The sequence below is a fragment of the Carlito syrichta genome, unplaced genomic scaffold (genome assembly GCF_000164805.1).
Source record: "Carlito syrichta isolate Samal-C Ts95f unplaced genomic scaffold, Tarsius_syrichta-2.0.1 Scaffold56983, whole genome shotgun sequence".
NCBI lineage: Eukaryota > Metazoa > Chordata > Mammalia > Primates > Tarsiidae > Carlito > Carlito syrichta.
This window is the reverse complement of record NW_007001079.1, coordinates 446,503-466,833: the sequence shown is the minus strand read 5'-3', so window position 1 is coordinate 466,833 and position 20,331 is coordinate 446,503. Positions and strand designations below refer to the sequence as shown.

At 39.6% G+C, this 20,331-nt stretch overlaps 1 protein-coding gene across 2 annotated transcripts in view; it reads left to right on the top strand.

Moving 5' to 3' along the window:
• The window catches only part of MTR (5-methyltetrahydrofolate-homocysteine methyltransferase), a 111,441-nt gene that overhangs the window by 27,037 nt on the left and 64,073 nt on the right, over positions 1-20,331 (top strand). For both annotated transcript variants that reach the window (XM_021708197.1, XM_021708201.1), the window contains exons 9-15: positions 3,692-3,792; positions 4,881-4,942; positions 6,009-6,076; positions 8,980-9,059; positions 11,746-11,858; positions 15,518-15,658; positions 18,416-18,601. In XM_021708197.1, coding sequence (XP_021563872.1) covers positions 3,692-3,792; positions 4,881-4,942; positions 6,009-6,076; positions 8,980-9,059; positions 11,746-11,858; positions 15,518-15,658; positions 18,416-18,601 — 751 coding nt within the window. The remainder of the gene's footprint in view (positions 1-3,691; positions 3,793-4,880; positions 4,943-6,008; positions 6,077-8,979; positions 9,060-11,745; positions 11,859-15,517; positions 15,659-18,415; positions 18,602-20,331) is intronic.

Below are 20,331 nucleotides of genomic sequence, written 5' to 3'. Positions count from 1 at the left end.
ACATGATGATGTTGAGCATTTCTTCATATGCTTTTTTGTCATCTGTATATATTTTTTGGTGAGATTTCTGTTCAGATCTTTAGCCTTTTTAACAAATTGGGTTGTTTTCTTATTGCTGAGTTTTAAGAATTCTTTGTATATTTTTGAATACAAGTCTTAGTTCGTTTTCTGTTGCAATAGCAATATCTTATGAAGAAAAGAGATTTATTTATAATCTCATGGTTCTGGAGGTTGGGAAATTCAAGATTGGATGGCTGCATCGGGCAAGGCCTCATGCTGCTTCACAGCATGGTGGAAAAGCAGAAGGGCAAGCGGGCACATGTGACAGAGAGGACGAAAGAGGCAGCGTGCTTAATAGCAGCTTCTTATATGAACTGATCCTTTTCCTCAAGAACTAATCCAGCCTCCATAGAACTAATTCAGTCTCACAAGAAAGACATTGATCCAAATGAACTCATCATCTCTTAAAAGGCCCCACCTCCCAAAACCATTACATTGACAATCAAATTTCAACATGAATTTTGGTGGGGACAAACCACATCCAAACTATAGCAAGTTCTTTATCAGATATTCATTTTGCAAATATTTTCTCCCAGCCTGTAGTTTGTCTTCTCACGCTCTTAATTGCGCCTTTCACTGAACAGTTTTAAATTTTGGTGAAGTCCAGCTTAATAATTTTTTTTCATGAATCCTGTCTTTGGTATTTTACCTAAAAATACATTTCTAAGCCAATAGTCTCTTTGATTTTTTTTTCCCATTTTATTTACAGAATCTTAATAGATTTGCAATTTTAAACTTAGGTCTCTGATCCAGTTTGAATTAATTTTGTGAAAGGTGTATTATCTATGTCTAGATTATCTTTTTAAAATGTGAGTGTTGAGGCCATTGCTCTGCTAAGCCGAGGTCTCACCATGTGATTCCTTGAGCCACAGTTGCCATGTTTTCTAGCTTTGGCCCCCTCCCCTGCCTTGAGGAGGTAAATCTCTTCTCTCGCTCTCCCCCCTTTCTAATTTGCTTTCTAAATAAACTGTTTTTTAATCTTAAAAAAATACAATATGAATGTCCAGTTGTTCCAGCACCATTTGTTGAAAAGATTATCCTTTCTCTTTTGGATTGCCTTTGTTGTTTTGTCAAAGATTAGTTGACTATGTTTTTATGGTTCTATTTCTGGACTACCTGTTTTGTTTCGTTAATCTATTTGTCTCTTCTTTCATTAGTACCACAGTGTCTTGATTGCTTAAACTTTTTAATAAGTCTTGAAGTCGGGTAGTGTCAGTCTTCCATCTGTCTTCTTCTCTTTCAATATTGTATTGGCTGATCTGAGTCTTTTGCTTCTTTATATAAACTTTAGAATCAGTTTGTTGATACTCACAAAATAACTGTTGGGATTTTTATTGGGATTGTGTTAAATATAGACCCTGTAGGCAAATTGCCATCTTAACAATATTGTCTTCCTTTTCATAAACATGGACTGTCTCTTCATTTATTTAGATCTACTTTCATGTCTTTAATCAGAGTTTTGTAGTTTTTCTTGTATAGATCTTGTATGTATCTCATTAGATTTATACCTAAGTCTTTCATTTGTTTTGGTGCTCGTGTAAATGGTTTTGTGTTTTTAATTTCTTTTTTTGTTTTGTTTTGTTTTGTTTTGAGTTGAGTTCTCGCCCTGTTGCCCAGGCTGGAGTGCAGTGGCACGATCATTGGCTTATCACAACCTCAACTCCTGGCTTCAGGTGATCCTTCTGCCTCCACCTCCCTAGTAGGTGGGACTACAAGCATGTGCCACCATGCCAGGCTGAATTTTTTATTTTTATTTTTATTTTTAGAGATGAGGTCTTGCTATGTTGCCTAGGCTGGTCTTGAACTCCTGGACTTAAGCGGTCCTCCCACCTCAGGCGTCCCAAGTGCTAGGGTTGTAGGTGTGAGTCACCACATTTGTCCAGTTTCAAATTTTAATTGCTCATTAGTGGTATATAGGTAAACATTTGAGTTCTGTTTATTTATTTTGTGTTTTGCAGCCTTTGTATAGCTGCTTATTAGTTCCAGAAATTTTTAGTGATTCTCAAGTATTTTCTACTTAGATAATCATAATCTGAACAAAGACAGTTTTATTTCTTCCTTTTCAACATGTATACCTTTTATTTTCCATCTTCTGTTATTGCATTACTCAGGACTTCAAGTACAATGTTGAACAGGGGATAAGGGTGGATGTCCTTGCCTTGTTTTTCTTCTTAGAAGGAGAGCTTCTCATTTCACATTATAATTCATGATTCTAACTGGAGGTCTTTTGTAGATGTTCTTTATCAAGATGAGGAAAGTACCCTGTATTCCTAGTTTGCTAAGAGTATTTTTTTTTTTTTGAGTTGGAGTCTCACTCTGTTGCCCAGACTGGAGTGCAGTGACCACTCCTGGCCACCGCAGCCTCGACCTGCTGGGCTCCGGCGATCCTTCCGCCTCAGCCTTCCAAGTAGCCGGAATTACAGGCGCGCGCTACCACGCCCGGCTGATTTTTTGATTTATTGTAGAGATGAGGTCTCGTCAAGTTGCCCAGGCAGGTCTCGAACCTACGGGCTCAGGCAATCCACTCACCTCAGCCTCTCAAAGGCACGGGATCACAGGCTGAGCCACCGAGCCCAGCTGCTAAGAGTATTTTTTAAGTCATGAATGGGTGTTGGATGTTTGTTAAATAAACTTTTTATATCAGAATAATTTCAGATTTATAGAAAAGTTGCAGAGATAGTACAGAGAATTTCTGACTGTCTAGTTCTAAATGTTACCATTTTACCTAACTATGGTGCTTTTGTCAAAATAAGTATTTTACTATAGGCTATTTCTTACTGAAAATACTTAAGACCAAAGGTGTTTCAGGTTTTTTTCAGATTTGGGAATGTATGCATTATACTAAGTAGTTCAGCATTCCTAATTTGAAATCTGAAATGGCCCAGTGAGCCTTTCCTTTGGGCATTATGTGACACTCAGAAGTTTCAGATTTTAGGGCATTTCAGATTTTCAATTTTCAGATTAGGGATACTTAATCTGTGTTAACTAACTCTAGACTTTATTCAGATTTCACAAGTTTTTTTACCAGTGTATTTTTTTCTATACAAGGATCCAGTCTAGGATACCACATTGTACTTAGGAGCCATAGTAAAAGAAAAACGTAAAATATAAAAGCATAAGAGATCACATAGTCCAGTAGCTTCGTAACTGATGCCTGAATTCTGGAAGTACCCCAGGGCCCCCACTGCAAAATAGCAGGGACTCCACTTATGGAGCAGGGACTGAGTCCTGGTCTTTGGTCTCCAGGGCAGCATCCTTCTATCTTTTCATGTTCTTTCTACTTCTAGGATTTTCCTTTTCCTTTCCCTTAAGTGTTGCTTTCAGGTCAGATCTTTTTTTGCAGTGTTTGCTGGCATTTCTTTCCCACAGTATACCATTAACCAATCTGTGAACTTATTTAAGTAGCCACATCATATAGTCCTTTAGCTGTAAGATTATCTGAAGTTGGAGATATGGGCACAACTATTTCGTGCTGTGGGGAGCCTCACTGAGGTAGCTTTTTACTTGAGTAAAGATGCTTTGAAGTAGGTGATTGATTATTTACTTGGTTTTAGATATATCATAACTGTTACGTGCTTACATATTTTGAATGAGAGATGATGCTTCTAATATCTTCTTTTTGTTTTTCCAGCATTGGATTAAATTGTGCTCTGGGTGCAGCTGAAATGAGACCTTTTATTGAAACAATTGGAAAATGTTCAACAGCGTATGTCCTCTGTTATCCCAATGCAGGTGTGTGTTTTAAGGACACCACACATGGGGAAACGTAAATGCATAAGACATGGGGTAGACGGGGTAGCAGATCTTGATTGAAAGAGCTTGTTTGGCAGGTCTTGGGATAGAGTTGACACTCAGCAGGGGTTTTTCCAAATGAAGACTATTTGGATCTAGACCAGTGTTTCCCTTTAGATCTGAAGGAACAGTTTGGCTCATATAGGACATAACTTCTGGGAATGAGCCTAGTCACTTAACTGTTCAGAGCCTTGCCGTTGGTGATAATGCTTGTCATGTGGACACGACTGGAGAGATGGATGCAGAGAAGAGGAGAGAGAGCCCTTTTCCTCTGGTTCACTCTGTTGGCAGAAGAACAAAGAAGAATCTTGTGTGGTGTTACCTTTTTCTTCTCTAAGGGCTGGGGCTTGTAATTTATTATATGTAAATGTTCTGAAGGTACTTGTAGACAGTTCTGAAACCATCCAGTTAAACACTGGTAATTTGCTCTGGGTTAACCAGATTTCCCTGTGACTGATTTTGATCACTGCTTAGCCACTTAGGGCTAAAAATCATTTTCCAACCTTCTTCCTTCTTTATCCGAAGATATACATTTTAATGCATAATATGTTTTATTTCCCACCAGAAGTAAGATAACCTCAGAAAGGGAATGATAAGCATAACCGGAAACTGGATAGTTCACGCTTAAAGTCTTACTTGGGAAAATTTCTTTGAAGGGAGACTGGTTGTTTTTTGTTTATAATTGTGTTAGTTGCTCATTAGTTCAAAGGATATATAGCATTTCCCCCCTTCCCTCAGGCAGCTATGAATTTCCTTTATGGGAAGGAGCTGAGGGTGGGAGCATTCTGTTCTGGATAGCAGTGAATCTTTTCAAATGAAAGAAGAAGTAGTGAATTTTGTTTTCCTCTTTTTTTTGAGGGGGTATGTTATCTCTGTGTTTTATTATATAAATATATCATTATTTGCTTTTGCAAGTGATCAGCATTTAATGTAAATGTTAAATTTTGTATCTATTAACCTAAGGCCTTCAAAAATGTGATGTATATTTGTTAAGGTAGTTTCCAGTAATGGATGAAATATCCTTTCAGGTCTTCCCAACACCTTTGGTGACTATGATGAAACGCCTTCTATGATGGCCATGCACCTGAAGGTCAGGGAGCCTCTTTCACTTGGGTTTTTAAGAACCAGAGAGAGAAATGTTTAGATTTAGTTTTTAGAAGTAGAATATTCCCTAAGGAAAGCCCAATATTTATATAACAAAGAACAGTGTTGCAACTCTGAATTAAAGTGGTAGAGGCACAGGCAAAAGCTAGCTGTCAGCATCCTTATCCTAAATTGACACTGGTGGCTGTTGGACAAGATCCACCTCAAACTAACTCAGGCTTGGCTTTCCTCTGAGATGCTGCTTCCTCTGAAACCTTCCCGAGTTGTGGCTTTCCCCACTTATATCACTCAGACTACTTACGGGGGGGAGTAGCTGTCCTCCCACCCCCACCTCATTGTCACCTCCATCATTTTCCCTGTTTCTCATATACCTGCCATGCTACCTACTCAGGGCTGCTCCTTGTTGCACTCAGCTGCTAACCCCTGGATCTCTTTTCCCCCGTTCCTTGAATTTTTAGCTCTTGTCTCACTGATGTTCTCTCCTAAACTATTTCTGACTTCTTAAGATTTCATTATCTTATGAAGCTGATCCTTCAAATACTCTGACTTCTCAGTTCTTTGACTTTCTCCCAGATAACCATTCACTAGTCTATAGTTAGATTCTGATCCTTACTGTCCAATGTGTAGCCACTACCATATGTAGTTATTGGAGCATTTGAAATGTAGCCAGTGTCACGAACTGAATTTTTATTTAAAATTTTAAAAATTAATTTAAATTTTAAGTGAATACTCATTTTATGTCTTATTTAAAAATATATTTTCCAGCTCATATCCATTCAGCTTAGTATATGGAGAACAAAATTTTAATATCTTTAAGTAGGCAAATAAATCTCTCACTTCAAGTGGTATAAAGGATTTCATAGCATCTGAGCGATGCTTTCATCTTTATGATAGGGCATATGAAATCTTTACGTCTAGAGTGAAATATCTTAAATTCTCTTTTTAGTGTAGTCTTAGTTATTCAGGAAATGTAGGTGACTTTGATGCTAAATTGGCGGTACTGAGTTTAGAATTCAGGTGAACTCACTGAAACTTTGTCTTCCTAAATGCAGGACTTTGCTATGGATGGCTTGGTCAATATAGTTGGTGGATGCTGTGGTACGACACCAGATCATATCAGGTAATAATCAAAAGGTAAAATATTTTACCTTTTGCTGTGGGCTGAATTGTTTCCTTCCAAAATTCATATGTTGAAGTCCCAACTCCGTAACTTTATTTAGAGATGGGTCCTGTAAAGAGGTGATTAAGTAAAACGAGGTCATAAGATGGCCCCTAATCCAGTGTGATTGGTGTCCTTATAAGAAGAGGGCACAGATACACACACAGAGGGAAGACCATGTGGAGATACAGGGAGAAGATCGTCATCTACAAGCCACAAGAGAGGCCTTAAGAGAAACTACTCCTGCAAAAACCTTGAACTCACACTTCTGGCCTCCACATTGTGGGAAAATACATTTTTGTTGCTAAAGTCATCTGGTATTTTGTTATGACAGCCCTAGCAAGCTAATAATACCTATATATTATGCAAAATTCCAAAAATAAAATAGAGAAATAATAAAGTGAACCTCTGTGTGCCTGTCACATAGTTGCCATAATTTTCAACGTTTTGCCATTTTTATTTTATCTACCCTCCAACTTTTTCCCCTGTGAACTATTGTAAAGCAAATCCCAGATATCATGATACTCTTTCTTTTGTTTTGTTTTGTTTTTTTGGTCAGTGTCTCATTCTGTTGACCAGACTGGAGTGCATTGGCACTATCACAGTTTACCACAGCCTCGACTTCCTGAGCTCAGTTGATCCTTCCACCTCAGCCTCTTGAGTAGCTGGGACTATAGATGGGTGCCACTACACCCAGCTAGTTTTTTGGGGGATTTTTTGTTTTTTAGTCTTTTTATAGACAAGGTTTTACTCTGTTGCCAAGGCTGATCTTTCTTTCTTTTTTTTGTCAGAGTCTCATTCTGTTGCCCAGGCTGGAGCACAGCAGCATGCTCTTGGCCACCACAGCCTCAACCTGCTAGACTTAGGCAGTCCTTCTGCTTTAGCCTTCCAAGTAACTAGAATTACAGACATGTGCCACCATGCCTGGCTAGTTTTAGTTTTTTAATTTATTGTAGAGACGTGGTCTGACCAAGTTGCCCAGGCTAGTCTCGAACCCCTGGGCTCAGGCAATCATCTCGCCTCGGCCTCCCAAAGTCCTGGGATTACAGGCTTGAGCCACCACTCCCGGCCCCCAAGGCTGATCTTGAACTCTTGGGCTCAAGAAATTCTCTCGCTTTGGCCTCTCTAAGTGCTGGGATTGCAGGCATATGAGTCACTGTGCCCAGCCGAATGATATTCTGTTTTAAATACCTGAGTAATAGTCGAATGCTCAGAAAGGGCAGCTCATATTTCTTGAGGGCAAATATATTTTTCTATTAGAATCTCTCAGAAAAAGACAGTAAGACAACAGCCATCTTGAGATCAAGAGAAATGTCTTCACCTAGCCCAGCACACACAGTAGTTGCTTAAATCACATTTTTAAGTGAGTATATGAAGTAAGGGTGTGAAACAAGAGCATGGCCGTGTTTAATTCCTTAAAGTTTTATGGCTTATAGCAAGATTGGTGTGTAGTGAAATAGAACACATATTAGGACTGTTTATATTTGTTTTTTCTCTAGAGTGACTCATGCTCATACTTTGAGCTAGTCAGTCATTTCACTGTTCTAAGTCTGTTTTCATTGTGTATATGCTCATTCTACTGAATTACCTACCAATGATTCACTGCTTTTGTTGACTTCTGTGATAGACACTTAATAAATATAATTTTGAAAACATCTTTTTTTGAGTTGAAGTCTCACTTGTCACCCAGGCTGGAGTGCAGTGGCACACTCATGGCCACCCCAGCTTCAACCTGCTGGACTCTGGCGATCCTTCCGCCTCAGTTCTTTCAAGTAGCCAGAACTACAGGCATGCGCTACCACACCCAGCTAATTTTTTGTTTATGGTAGAGACGAGGTTTCACCAAGTTGCCTGGGCTGATCTCCAACCCGCAGGCTCAGGCAATCCACTCGCCTCGGCCTCCCAAAGTGCTGGGATTACAGACTGAGCCACCGAGCCTGGCCTAAAACAGCTTTTAAGTAATATCTGAAAGCTATCGATAGTGAAATATGGCTTATCTTTGGATCACCAACCATCTCTTTTAATTTTTAAGGTTTAATTTTCTTTAAAACAAGGAAATGTTTTAGATTTTTGTGTGTATTATTTGTATGTGTGTATTCATATTTATATCTGTCTATATTTGCTCCATTTACATAGACATCCTTATACTAATTTGGGGATAGTAGAGTAGAGCAATTCTTACTGGTCCTTACAAATTCAGTGGAGTAGCCAGATTTTTTCTGGCTGATCAAAGACATGATTCATTGATGCTGATAAGGTTAAAGAGAGTGTGAATGACTAATACAAAAATTTTAGGGGTAATTATTTTGAAGTTTTAGTGCTTTACTGCTGTACCCTCCCTACAATGTGTATACTGTAGTAAAAACAGATCCACAGGATATAATTCTCTCTACTCTTAGCCACTCTGCCCCATCTGTTCCTCCTACTTAAAGGTGAGGCCTTTCTTCTGTTCAGATACTGAGTAGGAAGCAATGACTTTTTGTGGATGGATTTGACAGAATCAAGGGCATCTGTGGATATGGGGAAGGTGGGAAGAAGGTTTGCTTTTGCATTTGCGCAAACTGTCAGATAGCTCTCAGTTCATGTCCCTGAAGGCAAAGCAATGAAACCAGTACATAGCTGATGGGCAGGCACATCAAAGTTAAAGTTTATAGATTAATTTTCTGCATTACTGAGAAAACTAAAGGGCATAATTATTGCTTCACATTTGGAAGTAGGTCTATAATTATATGCATAGTAATGTTAAATAGACTTACTATCATAGTTAAAATTAGTTTTGAAATTAGTTTCATTAAATGAGATTAGTTTCACCAAATTTATTTTATTCTAAATTAACGGATATGGTGTTTTCTGTTTCAACTCAGGAAAATTGCTGAAGCTGTGAAAATTTGTAAGCCTAGAGTTCCACCTGCCACTGTTTTTGAAGGACATATGTTACTGTCTGGTAAGTCATCGAGGCATGGTGTTCATGATTTCAGAAACCATTTTTAGAACATATATAGTGTGTTTTATCTAAGTGGTAGTGATGCTTGCACCAAGCAACTATGTTTTTTTAGGGGTGGAGTGGGAAGACATCCACTTCAGGGTAGGAGTGAATCAAGGCCCAGGTGATTGATCCTATCTCTATTGTGCATATTTGCCATGTGTTTAGGACTTTATAAAGACTTACGGTTTTTATTTTCTGTTTGGTTCTCAACAATCCTTTGGGGTAGGAAGCCTCCCTTTTCAGCATGAATTTTGATGTTCAAGCAAGGAACATTAATAAAATAGGTCATCATGCCAACTGTTAGGAAAATAACTTTAAATTTTATATTTTTGCCTTAATCCTTTATGAGGTATTAGATAGTAACTTTAAGTAAAAAAAGTATGACTATTAGAGCACCTGCAAATAACACAAATGGCGAGTTATATTCCCTAATAGGACTTAACATCTCTCTAAGTTGAAATATTTTTGTTTCTTATGTTATGCTATGAAAAGTGAAATAAATTATAAATGACAGCAAAAGTAGTATTGGCTTTTTTTATCAGAACATAGCACAGAAATAATTCCACTTAGTGAGTAAAGTTGGGTTAATCAACATACCAGCTATGATTAAGCTAGCCTTTTAAAAAGTATACTCCGGAAGGTAGAGGGTGAGATTAGGAGAAGTAAGATTTATGGCTTATGATATTCTTCCTCCTGAAAAAGTGCTTTTTTTGCAGGAAGAAAATGTATTTATTTCACCTCTGATCTTAAAGTTGTGCATTCCTTCAGTGAAGCACTAACAGTGAAAACATTCAACCTTTGCCAAAATTAAGATAGCCGTTTACGTAGGGTTTTTTTAAAAAAATGTAAGAATAAAATGATTCTTTTGCTCCCAGTTTTAATGCTATGTGCTTTTGCTAAATTGCTTTAAACAGTCACCTTTAATTAGTTTTTTTTTTTTTTTTTTTGAGTTGGAGTCTCACTCTGTCGCCCAGACTGGAGTGCAGTGGCTACTCCTGGCCACCACAGCCTCGACCTGCTGGGCTCCGGCGATCCTTCCGCCTCAGCCTTTCAAGTCGCCGGAATTACAGGCTTGCGCTACCACGCCTGACTGATTTTTTGATTTATTGTAGAGATGAGGTCTTGCTGCCCAGGCGGGTCTCGAGCCCGCGGGCTCAGGCAATCCACTCACCTCAGCCTCCCAAAGGCGCGGGATTACAGGCTGAGCCACCAAGCCCGGCTTAATTAGATTTTAAAAGAGTGATATCAAGCACACTTTCTGAAATTATTCTTTTAGAAATTGCAAACTTGAGAGGTGTGTGGTTTTAGTATCAGATACTTCACATTCATAATAGATCAGAAGTACTTTGTGTAAGATGCTTTTAGGGAAGTCACACAGAAACTCTTTAGTATCTCTGCTTGCCTGTTCTGTGAACTTCAGGATCAGACTGAGGATCAGGGATACCCTGAGACTAGCATGGAAAGCTGAGGCCATGAAGATCATTACCATTGGGAAAGGAGATTATAAACCCAAACTGTGGAAAGTGATCATCTCAGTCAGTGAACAAATGGCTTGGAATAGTTTGATAATCACACAGTTTCTATCATTTTCCTCTTCCTCATATGTCTGTTTCTTCCTTAACCAATGGCAAAGGACTGAAAAGCTATTTTCTTTTGTTTACAATGACAGCTGTAATTGTGGGTGCCTATTTTGTGCTTATCGGCATTATTCTGTTTCATTTTTACAATACTATAAGGCAGTTGCTTTACTGTTTTTACTTTATAAGCTCAGAGGTTGTGTGGGAAGCTGTCCCAGATTGTTTAATCAGGTAAGTGATTTGAACTCAAGGTTGTCTGTTCCCAGAGCCCCCAATGAGACTGCCTTTCCTAATACTTTAAACATAATGAGTAAAACAAAAAATAGTTCTGAGTGTTTCCTATGGTAATACTTTACACTGTATGTTTTTACCTTGGTGTAATATGTTCCCGTGTATTATATTTTCTGATATTTGTCCCTAAATTGTAACAGGTGAGATGTTATTCTCCTTGGCAGAGAAGGAAATAGGCGCCAAAAGTCCAGCTAGATTACCTTGAGTCAGTGCATTGGTTCTGGGTCTGCCACAGTGACTCCTGTCTCCCAGGTCTCAACCTGAGTTTTTCTTTATGATCAGGTTCAACTTTACTGATTATGGGTTCTAGGCTTTTGGATCAAAGAGGTGGAGTAAAACTCTAAACACACTGCCGGTGGGATCAGGAAAGCTTACTCCAGCTAGCTTCATGCTGGTATCTGAATGCACAACTGTGAAGCAGTGCTGTGATTAGAACTTTTTTCTAGGTTTTTGCCCCAGACTTTTAGTTAAACCAGGTTTATGATGATAATTTTTCTTTCTTGCTCAAAGAGATGGTATGATTTAGCCCTCTAGGAATATTTGCAACAAAATCCCTGAAATAGTTGTGGTTGTAAATGTAGCTATAACAAATAGCCCTGGTTGTGTCTGAATCTCCCTGGAGGAGAAGGCTGTGGTCCTGTTTCCACATTGGATCTCCTCTCTACTCAGTCACTGTGGCACACTGCCTTCTTTCTTATTGAATACTTTTGTGTCTGTCTGTCTGATGTCATCCAAATGCATTTTCAGAAACTTTTCAAAATGCTTCTCCTTTTAAGGTCTAGAGCCCTTCAGGATTGGACCGTACACCAACTTTGTTAACATTGGAGAGCGCTGTAACGTTGCGGGATCAAGGAAGTTTGCTAAACTCATCATGGCAGGAAACTATGAAGTGAGCATCTTAATGAGACCCCTGAGGCGTCTGCCATGTCTTTGGCTAGACAGCATGTAAATGAGACAGCTCTCTGCCTTTGATAGTGTTATTAGCAGAGCTGCTAGGAAGTGTAAGAAGACGGTAATGTGTATTTGCAGCAGGCTGGGCTTGTGGGAGGATAAGGCTTTGAAAAATCGAAGCTGCTATTGTCAATATTTGTTAAAAAGTACTGCATTTGGGGCATGAAGTAGGATGAGATGGGAGGAATCTAGATTCTAGCTATTTCTATTAATCCTGAAATAAGTAAAAAATGTGAGAATGCTGTCTTCATTTTGGCTTCTTACAAATCCTTCTAGTGAAAGAAAGGAAAAGCCAACAGAATTCCTATTCAGTTCCTCATGACCGCATCAAACACTGACTGATGAGGATATGATTGATCCTGTTAGCTATAGACTAACACACACAAACAAGCAAAAAAGAAATAGGCCCTTGCCTTGGCAAGTTTGTTATGCTAGTTTTAGCCATGGTGCTTTTAAGCTCACTCTGGATGAGCAAAATTTAATCCACAGAGAGCCTATCCAAGACACCTGGATAGATTTTCTTTCTCTTATGCAAATATAAAGTTCAAAATGGAGGAATTTGGTCTTGCCCCCGCCCCCCCATGTCCTTCCCCTTCCTGTCGGAGTCTGACCTGCTGGAGTGCTGTGGCACGATCACGACCATCATAGCTCTTGGCAGCCTCAACTTCTTGGGCTCAGGTGATCCTTCCGCCTCAGCCTCCCAGATAGCTGGGATTATAGGCATGTGCCACCATGCCCAGCTAATTTTTTTGTTTTTATTTTTTGTAGAGTGGAGGTCTTCCTATGTCGCCCAAGCTGATCTCAAACTCCTGGACTCAATCCACCTGCCTTGGCCTCCCAAAACACTGGGATTATTTGTAAGCCACAGCTCCTGGCCTAGTCTGGGCTTTAATGATAATCAATTTTATCATCCAGTTTTTCTCACCTTAAGATTTTGCAGCCTTTAGGAGGTTTTCCAGAAGCCAGTATCGGAGCAAATTTGTTTTTTTCCCACAAGGAAAGGACCCATTTATCACCATTTATAGACCTGTTGATTATTACCAGATAGCATCCCTCAGAGGTGTGTCTTCCTCTCAGTCCCTCAGCGGGCACATTCCCAGAGCCTGGTTACCTGGTTCCTAACCATTTTCCCGTCTGTCCTCTTCCCTTTGTTCTTGCTGTCCATTGCCACTATATGCTTTCATCATGATCCTCCTCAGGTCAGAAGTTTCACAGGCTGACTTTTTTTGTATATAGGATAAAATTCAAACTCCTTGGGCTGTCATTCTATCCTCTTCACTTAGGTATCAAACTACCTTCCCATCCTGATCAACCTTCCAAACCTTCCAGGAGGCTTGCTTCTGCCTCTATGCCTTTGTTCTCACTTGTTCCTTCTGAAGTGCCAATGAGCCTTTGTAGTCATATAGTGTTCCTCATTAGTGGTGTTTCTATTTATGTTTTGATTGTTATGCCCATTTTATGGTGTCCTTTTAGCTCTTGGAGTTGATGGATTTGGCACTGAGAGCAGAGAGCATTTTGGAACAAGCAAACAGATGCAAGTAATAATATCAGTCACTTAATAAGGTCTTTCTATATGCCAGTCACTGTGCTAAGCATTATTCGTTTAATCTTCACAGAGGGAGATAGAGAGGTACTGTTGTCAGCCCCATTTTACTAATGCGGATGAGGAGGCTTGGGGGGTTAAATTACTTGATGTTTTCCAGCAAGTAAATGATAGAACCCAGGTCTGCCACACATGTGCTCTTAACCTCCCTGCTATCTCTGTCCCGTGAAAACAGTGGGAGGAGGCAGTAGAAGCAAGAGGGATAGGTGGAAGTGGCTCCACCAGAGTCTAGCTTTCCACGTCTTAGTGTTCCCTCAGGGTCTGGGGTTTGATGGAAAGAGCACTGACCTGAAAGACATTGCAGTCCTGGCTTCTTGTTCAACCCGTGTGTCTTTAAACAGGTCACTTTACCTCTCCGAGCTTGTTTGGGAAGGTTGGACCTTTAAGCTATTACTCTCTGACTTTTAAAATAGACAAGTCAAATATTGGCTTTTCCATTTTCCAGGTCTTTTTTTTTTTTTGAGTTGGAGTCTCACTCTTGCCCAGGCTGAGTGCAATGGCACTCTCACAGCCACCGCAGCCTCAACCTGCTGGGCTCAGGTGATCCTTCCACCTTAGCCTTCCAAGTAGATCAAACCACAGGCATGTGCCACCATGCCTGGCTGATTTTTTTTTATTTATCGTAGAGATGAGGTCTCGCCATGTTGCTCAGGCTGTTCTTGGACACCTGAGCTCAGGTAATCCTCTCGTCTCTGCCTCAGTTTCCGTGTCTTTTGACCTCTGTTTACTATCTGTCTCCTCTCTGTCTCCTCCAGTGCATACCCATTGGTCGACTGAAGACTCTCCTTCTCAGCTTTTTCCATGTTGATTCATAGAGATCTTTCCCTTTTCTGGATGTTTAAATTATCTTGGCATTTGACCCACATATTGTATGGCGGTGCCCGGTTCTATTTTATGTGCCTATGTCATGTGTTCCCCACCTAGATGTAAACCCTTCAAGAACAAGGATTGTGATACATACTTTTTTGTTCTTTATACTATCTAGATTATTACTGATACTGAAAAACATTTTTTAATTTGCTGAATATAATTGTAATCCTTTTTTTCTGTGCAGCCTTATCTCGTTACAAAAGGTGTTTTCTTGTAGCATATACCAGAGGGTTCATGCCTATTCTATCACAGTGACTGCTAAGAATTTCTATTTGATTTTCTTGGGCTAAGAAAAAAATCAAGACAGCATCAGCATCTACTATTGATTTTATCCTTGCTTGTTTTATTACACCGTGGTTTATATTAGAGACTTAAAACAGTGGTTGGCATATCAGTCGGTTAGAAAATAATATTGAACATATACATTTTGTCCCGCATAGTTCAGAGTAAGTACATAAGATTTTTGGAACAATGATCCTGCAAGGTATTTCTTAAATAGTCATAAGTGGGAAATGCTGCATATTATGTTCTGTTTTGCAAAGATTGCAGTATATAATAGCATATTAAAATATTTGAAAAAGCCTTCTGGTATAAAAACCTGCAGAAATTTATTTAGCTCACATTTTTTTTCACATAACTCCCATTAACAGCCTGCAGTGAACAATTCTGGCAAACACTGAAGAGTTATGTAGTTTGGGATGGTTTCTCTAAGGACTTTTTTGGAGGAGGTGGGATTTGAGCTGGGTTTTAAACAATGTGGAAGGGAAGAACTGTTCCAAGCAGAAGGAACAGCATGATCTGTGGCACAGAGTTGGAAATGGACTTGGGGTCCAGAAGTGGGAAGTTGGGATCACATCAGAGGACCTTGATTGCCCTGAGGAGATTAGATTCTTCATGGTAGGAAAACAGCCTGGTGGATTTCAAGCAGTGAAATGATGTAATGGAAGAAATGTGTAAGAAAGGTTCATCTGTAATGAGTGCTGGGTGGACAGCAAGCCCAGAGTCAGGAAGCCTGACTAGGTAGTGTGTAATTTGAAAGGACTGCTGGGGAGGGCAAGGGATTGCTTTGATATCCTTCTTTCGAGTCATCTCCTAATGCTGCTTCCTCTCACGTTGTTTCTTAGGAAGCCCTGAGCGTGGCCAAGGTGCAAGTGGAAATGGGAGCCCAGGTGCTGGACATCAACATGGATGATGGCATGCTAGACGGTCCAAGTGCAATGACCAGATTTTGCAACTTAATTGCTTCCGAGCCTGACATTGCCAAGGTTATGCAAAGTTTATACTTATCAAGGGAATTTGCTTTGTCACTTATTTAACTTTGTCAATTTTCTCATTGATCTGTCAACTCAAGAACTAACTGGTTTTTGGTTTTTCTACAATGAAGCACAGTGGTTTCTGTCAGCATTTTCAATTAATGATAACCTCTTCAACATAAAGCAGATTTTGGAGAGAGGTGTATTTCAGGTTGGCTTTTTCCGAGACTTTTGTGATTGGTCATGAGAATTGATTGAGTCTCCTTAGATGTCTCAACAGACTGAAAACCTACTTTTCACACCTCTGAAGGATATATTTATCTGTTCCTACCAAATTACTTCTGCAATAGACAAGGGAACTCAGTTAATTCTTGCTTATAACAGGAAAAAGAGATCTTTTTAGACTTATCAGATTAAGACAGAAATATAAAATAAGATTAAATAAAGATATTATGTCAGCTTTTACATCTGTTCTTTAAAAGGTGAAAGTAAATTTTTGTGTCTTTTAAACATTTTTAGATGAGTTCTAAAAATGTAAAAAAATCTTACCTTGTTTCTCTGCCATTACATTTGTATTGAGGAGTGGTTTTTGAAGTTTTTTTTTTGAGTTGGAGTCTCACTCTGTCACCCAGCCTGGAGTGCAGTGGCCGCTCCCGGCCACCGCAGCCTCGACCTACTGGCCTCAGGCAATCCTTCTGCCTCAGGCTTCCAAGTAGCTGGAACTACAGGCGCGCGCCACCGCGCCCGGCTAATTTTTTATTTATTGTCGAGATGAGGTCTCGCCAAGTTGCCCAGGCGGATCTCAAACCCACAGGTTCAGGCAATCCACTCTCCTCAGCCTCCCAAAGGCACAGTATTACAGGCTGAGCCACTGAGCCCGGCTGTTTTGCTTTTTGAGTTGGAGTCTCACTCTGTTGCCCAGGCTGGAGTGAAGTGGCACGCTCATGGCCGCCACAGCCTCGACCTGCTGTGCTCAGGTGACTTCCACCTCAGCCTTCCAAGTAGCTGGAATTGCAGACACGTGCCGCCATGCCCAGCTAATTTTTTGATTTATTGTAGAGATGAGGTCTCACCAAGTTGCCCGGGCTGGTCTTGTACCTGAGGGTTCAGGCAGTCCTCTCCCCTTGGCCTCCCAAAGTCCTGGGGTTATAGGCATGAGCTGCCGTATCCAGTCAAAGTTTTTTTGTTTTTAAAGAAACTTCCTAGTGCTTTCAGAGTTGCATTTTTCAGGTTGGGTTTGGCTTTTTGTTACTTAAGTTAGAAGTCTTGTGGTAAGAACTGAATTATGTTCACCCATCATTCATTTGTGTCTGAAAATTCTTTAATTAAAAAGTCTCATTGTTCTTCTACAAGTAAATATTTTGAGAATTTAAGGTACAAATAAGCTAAATGACTTGTTCAAAGTCAGTTGAATCAGGTAGAGCCAGTTTATTAGTTTAATAGTGGACAGGGGGCTGGACTTACCTTATAGTCCCAGGCAAGTTGATGAACTACAACCTTATTTCCTTTCCTCATTTCTAAAATGGGATAATCAAGCCTGTTTTGTGGTTCATGAATTGTAAAGACAAAAGTTTCTTGTCAACCATGAAGGACCCCATGTAACTTAAAAGATTATTAGTGTTCTGATTTCTGCAACAGTTTTTTTTATCTTTCTTGGTTTTGACCTATCATCAAAACTTCCTGGAGGCCATCTTTTGACCAACTGGGGTAGAGCATAAAAATATGTTACCAACACGTTTTCACCAGTAGGACTGGGACATCAAACCATCAGCAAGTTCGTTAAAACATTAATCTGGGATTTTCATTGAATTTGACCCTTTTTCTAGCAAACCTCTCATTACTCATTCTGTAGTCCTCAGCCTCTCAAAGTGTCTCCTGCTCTGGCAAGTATTCCCTGAATTCCACCCTCCCTACTTCATAGACTGGCTTTGGTGCCCTTGAAATATGCCTTGATTGCAGTCTGTGCTTCATTTGTGCTCTAACATTTACCATACTTTATATCGTTACTTGTTGAATCATTTATCTTCATAAGCTGGATGAAGCCAGGGACCTGTCTGCCTCACCATTGTCCCTGTCTGGGGCCTAGCATGGTAGTCACTTAATTATTAATTTATTGAATGGCTTAATTAAATAATGTGGCCTAGATCATCTGATCCATTTTATTTCTTTATTACCAATCTAATCCTTCTTTAAGCCCTTCCTTTTACCTTTCCTGGAACAGAAGCATGAATTAAAGAGGAGCCTATTCTCATTTGCACATTTTAGTTTTGTCCTTTATTTTAGTTGTATGCGTTTGTTGAGTAGTTCTACTTTTCTAATATTAAAACTTTTTTTTCAGACTGAAACTTGATTTTTTTAAAAGGGAAGATTATTTGAATAGCTTGGCAGAGGGTACTTGTTCCCAAAGCTCATGAGGCTAGGATGAGGGATGTCTGAATCCTATTTGAGGTGTTTGCCTCAGGGTTTTGGCGCTTGACTGTGTAAACTGGTACTGAAGCCAGTGAACTGATCTCACTGATTCCATTCTGATGTTTAATTATGATATTTGAGTTGTAAATTCCTGGTCCACGGCTAGTATCCCTTTTAAGACTGAAATTACTCCAAATATTTTAGGCTTTAAGACCAAGTATATTCAAATCCAATCACTGATACACTGCTATTATTTGTTTATTGTTTCTCTGTGAAGAAGTAAGGAATATTTGGGGGCCCTTGGGAGGGAGTTTATGGTAACTTTGGCTTCTCTGTAATTTTCTTCCCTTTTGATCTCAGGTACCCTTGTGCATCGACTCTTCCAATTTTGCTGTGATTGAGGCTGGGCTAAAATGCTGCCAAGGGAAGTGCGTTGTCAATAGCATTAGTCTGAAGGAGGGAGAGGATGACTTCTTGGAGAAGGCGAGGAGGATTAAGAAATTTGGAGCTGCTGTGGTGGTCATGGCTTTTGATGAAGAGGGACAGGTGAGTGATTTCTTTTGACCTACCTCTATGGTGTTACCAAGATTAGAGAGCAGTGGGAGAAAATGAAACAGCTGTATACACACATACAGACTTACATACATACATCTGCACCTGCTGCATCTATGTACAGTCACGCGTCGCTTAGTGACGGGGATCTGTTCGGAGAAAAGCATTGTTAGGTGATTCTGGTTTTGTGTGAACACTGTAGAGCACACTTACTCAAACCTAGGGGTTGCAGCCTACTACACACCTAGGCTATATTGTGTAGCCTATTACTACAGACCTATACGATGTTAAGTAATATGTCCTAGATCAACTGAGCTAAAGGGTGACGGTACTGAATACTACAGACAGTTGTAACACAATGGTAAGTATTTGTGTATCTAAACATAGAAAATATACAGTAAAAATACTGTAGAGTAATCTCATGGGACCACCATTGTATATATGGTCTGTGGTGGCCAAACAACATTATGTGACTATATATGGAAATCTGAAGTCTTTACATCATGGAGAAAGGTTGATTAGTCAATAAATGCTACTGGCTATGCATTTGGAAGAAAATAAAATTAGAGCCCTTTTTCCTGCCATATGAGGTCTGACAATTAAGTTCGTGAACTCATCCTGGGAAAAGTGCTACATACTTTATTGCTGAATATCATTACGGTTACCTTCGAAATACTCCTCTTGGGAAGCTGTGCACTGACACCAGCACCTAGTCCACCTGTCAAGGCAGTTTTGGAACTCCTTTTCTGGAATGGCCATCAGAACTGTCACTGTATTACCCTTGATGATCTGAATGCCATCAAAATGTCTTCCTTTCAACATTTCCGGTCTTGGGTAAAGAAAAAAGTCATTGAGAGTCAGATTAGGTGAGTAGGGAGGGTATTCCAACACAGTTATTTGCTTGCTGGCTAAAAACTACTTCATAGACAGTGCTGTGTGAGCTGGTGCATTGTCATGATGCAAGAGCTTCTTTGGGGCCATTTTGCATGTACCTTTCTCATGCCAAGATTTTTGGTTAAAATTTTCCTGTTTCTTTGTCAATGTTTATTTGGCCTGCCATGCTTCTCACAATCAGCTGATGATTTTGACACACAATTTGATGAGTTTTTGCAATGTTTCTGTCAGTTCTCCTCTTTGCTGGCCATCCTGACCTCTCTTCATCAGTGCTGCTTTCCCTTCCCTTAGAAAAATGTTTAATCCATTTATATACTGCCATTTTTTTATGACATTATCCTCATAAACTTGGACTAACATGTCCCTGATTTCACTTCCACTCTTGTCAAGTTTAACAAGAAATTTAACGTTTGTTCATTGCTCTAGTTCAAGCCCGGACATTCTTGCGACAGCACACAAAAACAAGCAATAACAATAATGAATGCCACTTAGCAAGGCACAGCCACACATTAACACAAACACAGCTATGCGACCTTACTGAGTTTTTTGTACAGTGCTGCCAGTGTCAGTGCATGTGGCAAGTTCACAAACTTAATTAGCAAACCTCATATGGTAAAATAAAGCCTATGATTAAAGTTCTAAATGTAAAAACCAAAATTCTAAAGACTATATAGAAAAATATTAATGTAAACTTGGGGTGTAGATGATCTTGCTAATTCAAGAGACCAGAAAGAAAATTGATAGAGCAGTCTACATAAAAATGTAAAGCTTTGTATGATAAAAGACACAGTACTGTTTGTAACATGAGTAATAGCAGTGGGTTGGTATCC